Source organism: Pelodiscus sinensis, chromosome 7 (assembly GCF_052426305.1).
Source record: "Pelodiscus sinensis isolate ZL-2025 chromosome 7, ASM5242630v1, whole genome shotgun sequence".
Classification (NCBI taxonomy): Eukaryota; Metazoa; Chordata; order Testudines; family Trionychidae; genus Pelodiscus; species Pelodiscus sinensis.
Window position 1 is genome coordinate 44,487,435 of NC_143058.1, and position 13,687 is coordinate 44,501,121.

The 13,687-nt window shown below is 40.3% G+C and overlaps 1 protein-coding gene across 3 annotated transcripts in view; it reads left to right on the forward strand.

The window, feature by feature from the left end:
- Positions 1-13,400, forward strand: part of MAP3K20 (mitogen-activated protein kinase kinase kinase 20) — a 143,483-nt gene extending 130,083 nt beyond the window's left edge. The window contains exon 20 of one of the 3 annotated variants that reach the window (XM_075933640.2): positions 2,439-13,398. In XM_075933640.2, the coding sequence (XP_075789755.1) occupies positions 2,439-3,130 (692 nt within the window). In that variant the 3' untranslated portion in view covers positions 3,131-13,398. Of the gene's footprint in view, positions 1-2,438 lie in introns of all 3 variants that reach the window. The other 2 variants (XM_075933639.2, XM_014570179.4) reach the window with 2 other exon arrangements.
- The last annotated feature ends 287 nt before the right edge of the window (positions 13,401-13,687 follow it).

Consider the following 13,687-nt stretch of genomic DNA (forward strand, 5'->3'; position numbering starts at 1 on the left):
AAGTTCTTATAATACGTGCAAAAAGTGGTTAGACTTTGAATTAGTTTGGCCTAATTACATAACCACTAACTCCTCAACTGAGTACCATATTTCTGGCTTTTATAGCTTTGTAAAGTGCATTGTCCCACAGATGTGCCGCTATCTTGGCGCGTTCTGGATGGAGTGGTGATTCTGATATGTTGATGAATTTGCAAATCAGAACCAAGTCCTTCTAGCAGCAACAGAAGCAACCCCAAGTGCAGGGACTTAAAATAATCCAGTCTGGAAGTGATGAACGCATGACCCCAGAAGCCAGAATCTCATCCATGATGAAAGAGGCAGGTGGATGAAGGCATTTGTCACTATGGAGGTTATTTAATCATTTAGGCTTAATAAAGAGTTGAACAGGAGTAGGGATGTTAAATATAGTTTAATCAACTAACTGACTAGCTGATGGATTTTCCATCGATTAGTCTATTAGTTGATAAGCAGGTCCCAGCAGCTAACCCCACTGCGACTCTGCCTTTTAAATGTATTATGAGCTGGTAGTCTCTTAATACATTTAAAAGGCTGAAGTGCAGCAGGTAATAGCTGGTAGGCTCTTAATACATTTAAAAAGCAGAGTTGCAGCATCTGGGACTGGGCGTGAGTTGGGAATCAGTTGAGAAAACAGGGTGTTTCAGGAGAGAGATAGACCTGGTTTTCAGGTAATGACTTGAACACTTTCAGGGCTTCTAGAGCTACATTATTATGTGTGAGGGGGCCAAAGCAACATAAATGGTATATGAGGAAATGCTGCAGGTCCTTTTCAAGTCTACTGCCACAGTAGTTCTTTACATATTTGGTTGATCTTTTCTGAGAAATGGGATGAGGGATCCTCCTGCTAATTGGTGGTTAGTGTTCAGATTGTGAAAGGATGGATTGACTATCCAATTTCTTATTTGGAGTATCTCTGCCCGCTGTGACTTGATGGCTGCATAGAAGATGGGAAGGAATTCATGAAGGAGTGTTTGAGGGATGGGGCAGGAGACTGGGTGTTGTGTTGGTGGATGAATTTAAATCAGGTTTTGCATCACTTCTGTCTATGCACTTCACTTGATGTAATTTATGTTGAAACCCACCAAAGCATCAGAAGTACTGGGCGTCAGATGATTATACAGTTCTTTGTGCACCCTGTTCTAGAATCTGTGTGGTTTGCTCTCTTACAGCATGCGGCCAGAACAGGTTTTCTTCCCTGCATATGCTTCATTTTGTGACTTCCTGTATTTTGTTAGTGGAAGTGGTGCAGGTGGAGAGCTGGCCTGCCTCATGATGTTGTCTCTCCTTGTTTCTAGCATCTTTTGCATCTCTCAAGCACTTTGCATTATAGGTTGTGGAATCATTTCTCAAGGGCAGTAGCTGAAGGCAAGTCAGAGGAGATACTTAAAACTAGACTATAAAAAACACTAGAAAACATCCCGTAGGAAGCAAACCTGCTTTGGTACAAAGATGGATTGAATGGTTTAATAGTTCTTTTCCATTTCTACCCTTCATGAGCTAGACAGGTGACACTATATTCACCAGTTTATTGATGTATTAAATAACATTGTTTTGAATACTATAAAACCTAGGATTAATTTCTGTGTGGGAGGGGAATAACCTGACTGATCAACTATATATTTTAGAGAGTTTGCCTCTGTCTGTCTGTTTGTTCAACAACTCCTCCTAAATGGTAAGAGTTAGGACGACCAAATTTGGTATGCAGTTTCCCCTTATTATAACCTAAAGCAACGTAAGGAGTCGGTTGCCCATGGAGGGGGCTGAAGCTCTTCCTAAATTCATAGACACCTAAAACCATAAAGAAAAGAGGCAAAATCATCAGGCAAGTGAAAGGGGCTACCTCCTCATCCGGGACTGCCCCAGTCACAAGCCTCCCTACCTCCAAGTGTCCTTTAGGGAGGGCAGGGGGCTTCAGCCTTACTCACTTCCCCTCTCCCCATTCAAATGGGAACATTGCTGGCTTTTTCCCTTGCCAGGGGGTGAGGGAAAAGTGCATAGTTTTCTCCATTCCTCACTCTGGCTGGGGAGAGCAGGGGGCAGAAGAAACTTGTACATGCACCTCTCCCACAGCTGTGACAGCTGGAGCTGCAGTGGCCATGGAGAGGCGCTTCTCACCTGGCCCCAACCTGCTTCGGTGAGAGAGGGGTAAGATTGTCCTCTCTTTCCAGGGCAGCCTGCATACTAAACCCCTCATCCCCAGCCCCACCCCAGAGCAATGACTTACATGAAGAAAAACAAAAATTAATTGAGTTAAGGACCCGAGCAAAGCTGGGTAAATCTTCAAGTACATTGTATTTGCTGCATTCTTAGCAGCTATTACTCTTAAATATTTTGATTCCTTATCCCAGGTCTTCATTAAGCAGGAATGCAATTTCTTGGCTATTCTAAACATGTGATTCTTGTTTTCATTTCTATTTCAGGTATAGACATTGAGTGGATGTACACTCTAAGAATGCGTCAGATGGAAAAAAGCTCTTCACACCAGCATACCCATCCCCACAGCCCTAATAATGTGACACAATTTTTACCATACCTTCACAACCAAGACTCCTATGCTGCTGCTGTAAGACGGACACGAATTCCTCTTAGTTATCAGATTACATCAATAAATCATTCCAGAAGTTCATCTCCAACTCCATATGGACTGAGGAGAACTCTATCATCTGTACATTTTAATTCAAAGGGAAGTAGTACCTCTAGTGCAGCTTCTGATAGTCCTTCAGAAAGGGACAGATCTGCAGGCAAAAGCAGAAACAGTAATACCAGTGACTCTGGACTCTCTATGAATGAAAGATATAGTGGAAAAAGCCCTCAGACTACTTCTGCAGCATCTAGACACTCAGGAAAAATGTACAGGACTTCCCAAATAACACTCAACCCATCAAAGACATATGACCACAAAAAGCACACACACTATCCCCATCAACCCAAGTCCATACCAGGTATGCCTCTGAAAATGGAAGGCAAACCTAAGGCAAATGATGAGGAGACCAAAGTTAATGAAGGTGGATGGATAAAGGTAGAATATTCAAAGAAATCTCAGAGACAGGGGACAGGCAAGCCAACTAAAGAGCGACCAAAGGGAATCTGGCGAAGCCGGAGAACGTTCTGAAGAGGGTAGCTGACGTTTTCTAGAGTGTTTTTCTCTTTAATTTAACAGAATTTTTGGTTTATACAATGCAATCGGATCTACTGGGTAAAATGTTTCTACCTTTAGTGTATGCCTTCTAGAGACACTACTTCTCACTGAGATGAAGGCTAAACTCAGTCTGTCTGAAGCATCTCTCACTGGCCACCACTGGAAGACAGGATACTTGTCTAGTTGGACCACTGATCTCCCAGTATATCCATTTTTATGTTCAAACAAAGAGCAGAACTGGGGTTCCACTAACAACGGCTTCTGCAAAGAACATCTGTGCGGAACAGCTCCAGGTCATGTTTTCATTCCAGTTGTTGATGAATTGCATCTGCTTTTCTCTCTCCTCTCTCTCTGCTCATGTCCCTGGTCAGCTGGGGCTGTCCAATACATTAGCTTCATTGTTCAATAAATAAGATAACTGTCTATCATGACAAGAAGTTCTTCTGATCGTTCTTGTTAAGTTTTGTTGTTTGAGCAACCTCATGCTCTGGATGCCAATACTGTGCCCTGATGTTCAGGGAGAGATCATTATCCTCTTTCACAACTCTCAGTAAAGTTCTCCCCTCCACACCTCCAGCACCTCTCAATCTGCTTCTGTGCTTCCTCCCTCTGCTCTCAGTTTGCCCTGGACTGAGGAGAAATTCCCACCTCTCCCTTCATTTAAAGGCACAGTTACCATATATTAGCATACTGAGAGACATGGATTTCTCATGATTGGGGGGAGGAGGGGAGGAAGGGTGTGACAGGTTTTATGCTCTTCTTAGGAGGAAAAGAGAGATCAATTATCTTGACAATAGCTCCATCTAATTCTGTTGAAGCCTGTGATAATATTTATCCCTGTGCAGCAGGCATTTTTTAAAATTGCATTTTAAGTGCTATTTTGTCTTGCAGCCTTCAAGTAGTAAAGAGAAGGTCAGCAAACTTTGTGATTAATGTGGTCTGTAACTCCACTAAGAGGAAAGACACAGCTGTAGGCCTGTTTCTCTTCAGAAAGTTTCTTGTTGACATTTTCCCTTCAAATTGGATTTAATGCAATTAAAAAAAAAGTTAAGATTTCCCAAAATGAAGGGAAAAAAGGAGAGAGGAAGAGAGAACAGAAAAGTAGCTCAAGGCAATGAAAGCAAAAAGCTTGAAACTGAAAAGTTGTAAGTTAGTGATTACTTTTGTTTAAAGAGGCAGCAAATTCCAGTATTGCTAGGACATGACTGTGAATAGTCAGGTATTCTGTAGGACAGGAATGTGAAACCTCAGGCCCGGGGACTGGATGCAGCCCCCAGCTTGCCTGGATCCAGCCCCCCGAGGCTCAGCATTGAAGAGCCCGCACTGGCACTCCAGGCCCCCTGACACCCACCTGCAGGACTTGAGCACACAAAATCTACTCACCTAGGCCCCACTAGGCTCCGGTGTGCAAAGGGAATGTGGGGAGTATCTTTCTCCCTTGCAGTCAGGGGCTTCTCACTTTGTTTTGGACTTGTGTGCAGCCCCCAACTGATCTTTCTGTGGGTCAGTGGCCCCCGACACAAAAAAGGTTCTCTCCCTCCCCCCCGCTGTAGGACAACAGTCAGGAATTTCTGGAATTAAGCTGTAGTAAATTTTAATGAAACTGTTTTCAAGGTCTAAAGTTAGAAATTGACATGAGTCCACCAATTTAAGCTTAATCAGTTTTTGCCCTTATAATTTTTTCAGACAGAATTGCCAACTTTCAATTTCAGATCATACAGATTGACAGATAATACGAGCACATAAAATAGAAAAGCAGAAGCCCAAGTTACTGAGTTCTAGGAACCTCTTGTCCACTTCAGGATGGTCATCTTAGATTCTGGCTCATTATTCTCTGACTTGAGTCCTGTTAACTTGGTTTTGGTTTCTTATACCTTTCCATATCACATATTCATTAGCTTTCTTTCAATCAATGATAAGCATTGTGTCTTACATAACTTGTATAATACTCCTGTGCAAGCTTCAATTTAAATTACATTTGCTATTTATGCTGTTTTCACATTATGCTGTTTCATAACACCCTATTCCTGTTTCTTTGAATATAGAGACTTTTTAGTGTTATGTTTTGTTGTTTTGTCATGTAGGTTAACTTCCTCTTTTCTATGTCCTCCAACACAATACATCTTGATCCTGTCAGCTGTGAGCATTACTTAACATAGAAACTGGCACATCAACACCATCAAATCAAAGAATAGGCCAAAGCTGTGGCATAAGTACTATCTTGACCTAGCCAGACTCATTCACTATATGGAATCATAAACCTTTAACATTAAACTAACAAAATGAAACCCTTATATATACAGTTCACTAATTCTTCAGCTTTGAATATCTTAATTCAGTACTGAACACACACACGATCCTGAACTGTTGATTAACTTTTACTTTTTGAGTAGGAGAGTTCTGGAGTACAAAGTGACATTAATGTGAGCATTTTCGTATTGTTTCCAAACATGGATTATTAGGGGACTCTTTGCTCAAAGTCTAGCATCACTTGCATATTATTAAAAAGTATTGTCAGTATTTTGCCTGTTGTATTTTGAGGAATTGTATTCAATTTTAGGACCTAGGTATTAATTGTTTCCCAACATGCTGGCACATTGCCAGACAAAATAAGCTACGTGACAATAACCCTACTTTTTAGAGTACCTCTACACTCCAAAAAAAACCATGCCAATGAGTCTCAGGGCTTCAACTGATTTAGGCTCATGTAGTTTATACTATGGGGCTATGTCTACACTACAGAGGTTTTTTTTCCGAAAAACAGCCATTTTTCCAAAAAAACTTCACTTACGTCCACACTGCAATCGCATTCTTTCAGAAAAAAATCAAAAGAATAGAGAGGGTTTTCTAACATTGGTAAGCCTCTTTCTACGAGGAAGAAGCCTTTTTCCGAAAGTGTCCATTCAATGCAGATCGCTGTTTCAATGCGCTTTGGCAGTATGGACGCGCTCTTTCAGAAGAAGTTTTTTTGGAAGGTCTCTTCCGGAAAAGCTTCTTCCAAAAGAAGCCTGCAGTGTAGATGTAGCCTGGGACTACAAATAGCAGGACAGATGTTCTTGCTTGGACAGGCATCAGGCTCTGAAACATGATGAGTGTGGGTCTTGGGTCTCAGAGCCTGCACAGCAATGTCAGCATTGCCATTTTTGGCCCCAAAGCACCAACCTGAATGAGTTAACCCAGGCTCTGAGACTTGCTGCTACAAGGTTGTTTTTGTTTTGTTTTGTTTTGTTTTGTTTTGTTTGTTCAGTTGTTTGCAGTGTAGAGTTACCCTTAGATAAATATAGATTCCCAGATATTGATAGCTTCACTTCAATATTAATCTACCCAAAGTATTGAATATCCTTTCCTTTTTCAACACTTTATACCAAAACAAATAATGGATGGTGAAGGCTGTGCAGTCAGTTTCCATTCTGATAAACGGTGTGTCACAGGGCCAACGTGAAACAGAGAGAAAAGTTACCTGGAGCTCAAAAGTCAGCATAGGTTTAATTGTGCAGGGACTCTGGGCTAATCCAAATATACAACCTGCAGACTGCTCTGTTTAACACTGAGAATTTAAAATGCTGCTCACAGATTGAGGGCTCAGCAAACTGCAACAGCTGAGCTGGTCTGAAAACTCTGGGTAAAGAATTTTAATTGCTGATTTTAAAAAAATGGTAATATAACACGTACTGCAGAACTGTTGTGATTATCCTAGATCTTGTCTACACAGGTAAATTGGCTGGTATAATTGGTTCAGAATAAGCCATTCCAGAATGACTCTCCCTCTGGACACTGTTCCAGAATAGGGACTTTATTTCAGAATCATTACAGAACAAAGTACAGTGAAAGCTTTGTTATCCAGCACTCAGGGGGAACAGCAGTTGCCGGTTAACTGAATGTGTCCTGGATAACAAAGCAGCCTTTGCCAGCTCCACTCGGCAGGAGGAGGCTTCCTCCTCCCCCGGAGCCAAGCTGGCAAGGGCTGCTGGTACTGCTCCAGAGGAGGAGACAACCTCGTCCCCAGGAGCAGGGCTGGCAGCCCATCCAGCATTCTGTTAAATTCAAATTTTGTTAACTGGTTGGACGCAATGCCGGTTAACGGAGTTTTCCAGTTAACAGTGCCAGACAACAAAGCATTTACTGTAATTATTCCAGACCAAAAGTCACTTTTATTGTAGAATAGGGCGTCCGAATATTCTATTCTGCAACAGCTATGCTGGTCAATTTCCTTGTGTAGACAAAACCCCAGGGTGAAGGATTACACAGATGAACACTACAGTATGAGGTGAAACCTGGGACCTGGAAGTTATCAGAGCTCAAGGCTGAAATTTGAGCTGTGGTTCTACAAACTCCCAAGTGACAGGGAGAGGATACTAGATTAGGTCTGCAAAAGTGACGAGGAATCCTGTGGTACCTTATAGACTAACAGATTTATTGGAGCATAAGCTTTCATGGGCAAAGACCCACTTCATCAGATGTACAAAAGCTTATGGTCCAATAAATCTGATAGTCTAGAAGGTGCCACAGGACTCCTCCTTGCTTTTCCAGATTCAGACCAACACGGCCACCTCTCTGATAGATTAGGTCTAAGAGCTCAAACCAAGTACCTGTAAATATGGATATTTGGAGGCCTCTAAATATGTCATTATGGCTCTGTGAGTTACATAAGAATCATCAGTGTGTAGGGCATCATTCCTGGAGCTGCTGCCTTCAGAAGCTGCAGTTGTAGGAAATAACATCACAATGACACATCAGACAATGCTAATTGAGCTGATTTCTAGATCTATCAATTCCAAGAATGACGTAAAAACATAGCTGCCTCTTCCATTTTAGACAATATGATAATAAGGAAGGAACTGGGTAGTTGAGGGGAAGACATTTGTTACAGGGATTTAGGGCTTTTATTTCCTATGTTCAAAACATGTTCACTCAAAACCATACCAGCGGAAACGGTGGTCACTATTGGTAGACCTTCATTGTAGAAAACCTAAGCACTTTATTACTTTATAACCTTTCCCTTTCACACAATATTACATGATAGAAGATGGAACAGAATAGTAAGACAACTGAGCTAGAGCTGAATTCGTCTGTCTATATAGCTGGGTGATAAAAAAATTGTTTTATGTTTATTTGAAAGCACTCAAAGCTGTTGAGCTCCTGGGCATGGCCTGAAAGGATATATGCTTTTAAAGTAGCTATTGCCTTATTTGGGATACATGGAAAATCAAGCACCAAATATGGTTCCCCACTCAGAACAAGAATTGTACTTTAGTTTAATTTAGTTAAGTTCCCTAACTAACATTTCTCGGTTTAATCAGAAACACGTGTAATACCTGGTGTTAATTGTATGTGAATATTTGCTATAATTGGGCCCAAGTGGTAAAATTTGGAGATCCAAACATGAGGAATGGAGAGGGTTGCAGCCAGCATCATGGTTTGAATCTTCCTTCATCCCAGAAAGAACTTGTGACAGTTTGGAAGAGGGTATTTACTTTACAGATGGGTCAGAAAAACAGAGTAATTATACTGATCTTGGGTAAGGCTTGACTTGACAGAGATTCAAGGAAGTGTAGTATTGGTGGTGGCTGTCAGCTGGCTGTGGTTGATTATCAAGATGTCCAAACTGATTCCGCTGCTGTTTGTAAGCAATTTAATTCTGTGCCTAATTTTAATCTGCAATGTACTGTGTGTGTCCACATCTGCTGTGTTAAAGCATTCATTAGCATTTAAAGGGAAATCTGATGGTATTGATCACTCTTATTAAAACTAAACAATCACATAACTGTCAGTGACTAGAAATCTTCTCTCTGTGTAGGGATGGCTGTTAAAGCAAAAGTGACAGAACTTATAAAAAAATCTCTGTGCTAAAAGTATTTGTAAGGCTGGAGTGAAGTATTAAAACTTGTCTTGTATTCAGGTGGAAGTGTGATAAAGGAAAATACAAATTACAAAGTAGCAAACTAGTAACAATCATTCAAAATATCAATCATAAATACATTTGGATTCAAATCCTGTTTAAAAATGTTAAAATATTATTTAAAAAATCACAAATGAACTGTACTCACACTCTCAAATAGTTTTGCCTATATTAACCAAGTGTATAAGAATCAGCAAGACTTTTGTGTGCTTTTTAATCTATGTTGCTCCTAATGTGTTAATGATGGATGACAGTATAGTATTTTTACAGACCCCTTTTGTCCCTTTATGTTTTACAAACTAAAGACATGCAGGATTCATTTATCCATCACTGAAATGCAGCCATATCTAGGATGGAAGGAAATCTGCAGCACAGGAAACAATAGTACAGAAGGGGACACTTTGGCCAAGGACTTCAGAAGAAACACTCCTCTTTTGGAAAGTAGCATGGAATGTAAAGCTTTGCCCACAGAATTGTCCATGCTAGAAATTTAGCCAGAGTATCTAGGTTTACAATCTTTTGTTAGATAACTTTTTTCCTCCTGAGAACTCTTAATACCCTAAAAACTTCATCGTTTGCTCTGGACAGTTGTGAGCCTTAGGATCTGAGCCAACTCCTACTGAAGCCGTAAGATGTCCCATTGATATCCACATAGGGGAGGCATGGACCTTGGCATTTGAGATCTCCTTTAAAAGATCCCTCTTAGTAATTTGCATGAAGCTCAATTTATCTGCCTCAGAAAGATTAAGGGCTGGGTCAAAGCAATAATTCCTAGTGTTTTATATAACATGTGTTGGGAAGAAGAAGAGAGGACCTAGAAGGCAGAGTTGAGTCTTAATTAGAAGAATTATTTACAGTATGGCAACTGCAGCTAGCACCCCAACCATGTGCATTCAGACTAACCTCCTGATTTCTCCACCGGATTCTTCCATCTCCAATTTCCATGCAGGTTTCCTTTTACCAATTTTTGTTGTTGTGTCTTCTGTGCATGTCTTTATTGACCTGCAGGTGCCACACATTAGTAGTACAAAGCCCACCCTAGGAATATGGCTTGTTGGACCTTGCAGCCCTTCAACTGTGCTGGTCTTCAAACCAGTCTCCCACTTCTCAATGAAGTTTGGTTTCTAAGAGTCTGTAGTCACAGTCCTTCTGCATCACTGGTACAATCATTGGATCTGCATTGGCCCTTAATCTGGCTTGCCACAACATTTCTTTCTGCTGCTTTAGGGACCTCTTTGTGGTTGTCAGGGAGCTGTGGAGGACCTATTGACAAAAATGCCATATTATGTTCTATTATTATGGATTGTATTTTTGAGGATTTTTCATTGCTAAAATCAGGCAAAATATTGCAAACTGATTAGTGGATAAAATATGTTGGGTTCAGCTAGAAGTTGGGAGTTCTTGCCGGAATTAGCTAATGTACATCAATAGAATGTTCTCTCCTACTGCTTCAGTCTGGGATGTGAATATAACTGAGATGGGAGAAAAATTGCATGGTTGTATTGCTTGTCAGCATGGCAAGCAGCTACACAGCTTCCTGAGCCAACTTGGCAAAATGGCTTCTTTTCAGGAGTGTCAGTAGGGATGTACAATAGGGGTGACAGCTGTGTTTAACCCTAGCTAACAGATTTACAACCAGAGGCTGAAATTAGGTTTAACCTTACTCTACCATAAAACGCAACACCACTAGACAGAACACAACAGCCTAACTATATCATTTCCTTTCCTTCCCAACACTAATTGCTGTTGTCTCAGAGGATCTCTGTTAGGAAGTCATTATAATATATATATGCAATGGTCTCATTTCTGTCTCAACATATTCGGGAAAGCACTACGTGAATCTAATCTGCTCACAGATTGTTGCAGGCTGCCACTTTGACTAAACATTATTATCCACAATGGATATTTTCAGAGTTTCTGACAAACTAGTACATCCTCACCAGTCAGAATCATTCACATTCAGTTGATTTGAATGTTACATTGCTTACTTCTTAAAAAAAAAATTACTCTAATTTCTTTCTGCTTAACCACGCTCCCACTGAATATTTCTGAACTGGTCATATTTGACAGCCACTGACAGCAACGCTACCCTACATGGGCACACATCAAAACCACCATACACTGACCATTATCCAGCAACTTGCTGAGCTGATTTAACGAGGCGAAGTTGCTCGAACACTCTTTGTTCCTCCCCTTCCTCCTGTGAGCAATCACTCAAAACAATGACCTCTGTGTGTTGCGGCACTTATAACAATTCTGCTCTCTAACTCAGCTGATGCTGCTGAGGCTCAAACCATAAGCCTCTTAAGGCCAATTCATTCCATAAACTCACTCCCAAGAATATTGGGACATGCTTCAAAGATACACATTTGAATTTTTTTGATTGTGCTAGTAAATGCACTTTGACCTAATTATTATTATTACTTTAGACCAGAAAAGACAGGCTGCTGCTTTAGTAATTGTGGAAAAACCCCAAACTGAGAGACCTCCTGACATTCTGTATCACTAAAATGGAACAAAATAACAATGCTACTGCTGAAAATTACATCTGACAGAATTATTTTATATGTATGTGGCCACAATGGCAGTGGTTTTGCATAATTCTCTTCCTTAATGAACTGCCAAAGTTTGTTGCAAAAAGTTAGAGGTTATGTAGAAGAAAACTATTACAGCAATAGCATTAATAAAGGTCCAGCATGATTATAAACAAAACTAGTTTGAAACCAATGTTATACTCATAAAAGATGGGAATAATGTTAAAAGTCAACTGCAGACCATGACACGGTTAGACAACATGGTGGTAAACCATTGGCATCCTATCTACAAAATAACTTCCTATAATAGTTAATTATACTGCAAAGCCTGCTGATAGTTACAAAAACCCTACAAATCTCTCTCCATGCAGTTGTATATTATAAAATGGGTTTCTGGTATCTCCATAATAGTGTCAACATTACTGATTTTATATGTAAAAGTAAGCTGCGTGGGTATATCTGAGATCAAAAATATAAACTACTGTCTGCCTTTAAAAACACTTCAAGAAAGTCAGTTTCATCAACAGTCTCTGTGGGAATGAACGTACCAATTTGCTTGCACCATATGAAAAACTATGGTTGTGAGAACTGGGTGGCCATATCTGTGAGGTGGGGTTCATGACATAAGGGATCAGAGTGCTCATGGCACTGCATAGGCTTTATCTTCTGTCCTTGTTGTGTCAGGAGTACAAGTATTCAAGGACCCAGAAATGCCTTAGAATAATGACTAACTAAGTATAAGAGCTTCATTCCGATGAGGTTCACTGAAAGATCTAGAAAGGGAGAATTCTCTTTTACAAAAACTCCACCCACTACAGCTCCTCAGGAGGAGGTCAAGTTACAAGCATCACATCACCAGAACATTGGCTGAGCACTTTTGGTAGGATGACTCTTTGCTAGCTGCAGGTGGAAACAATAACCTAATGCAAATTAACATGTACATGGGAGCCATTAAACTCTTACATTACAAAGTGAAATATCCTTATTGTAGCAGATGGCACCATTAAGGTGGTGTTGCCAACTCCACTAAGGCTAGTAAATCTCATGAAGTTTCCATTTGAAATACTGCAAGTACATCATGTCTGTCTCCTTTTGCATAGGAATTGCTCTACCTATGCCCTTTACAGTTGACAACTAATGGAGAGTCTTCCTTAGCTCAAATGGGAGAGGCCTATAATTTTGGAGCAGGAAAATAAATTCATTTCAGTTTCCGTGAAATTTTGAATGGCTTTGGGACCCCACATAGTACAATCTGTAAAGTCCTAGGTGGCCATAGATTTCATTGCAACAGTCTAAGGTTATGTCTACACTGTATGCACCCCAGCTATAAAAATTGTTCCAACACTCCTAATCTACACGTCACCTGATAGCCTGGTGATCTTGTATTTAGCTGTGGCACTCTGGTTCCTTTCCCAGACCTGAAGAAGAGCCCTGTGTAGCTTGAAAGCTTGCCCTATAGAAGGTATTACCTCACCCATCTTATCTCACTGGGCATTGAAGACAGATATCAACCAGAATTCTTTATCCATCTGGATTATATTCATTCCTTTATTTGGTCTTCTTTCTCCTCCTCTCCACTCCCTTAATGGCCTTGCAAAAATCTCCAGTTCATATCAAATTCTATTATGCATAGGATCAGATCTTTCTACTTACAGTTCTAAGTGCACATTGTATCTCCACCTTGCCTTTACTAATAAATAACACATAACAAAACATGCAGAAATACTTTTAAAATTGCACATTCCATTTTTTCTTCTGGAGAGGAGGAGAAGAGGGAAAAGGAAATAAACTATGTACAAGAGATACTAATCACATTGCTTGCTGTGTGGTGCATTGCTGAGCTGGTATAGCAAATGTTAGCTATCCTAGCTTTCGCCAATAAATAATAAAACACTCTTGAAAATGTTTATATTCCCATTTGCTTTGTTTTATATATTGTATCCTATACATTTGTGTTTATATGTAAAGTTCTAAAATATTGCTGGTACAAATCTGTGAATCAGTTGTGAGGTTGTTGTTTTGCTAGGATCAATGTCAGTTTATTGAGGTTAATCCTACATCTTGTGCAGCAACATTAAGCACGGAAGGTGTCATAAA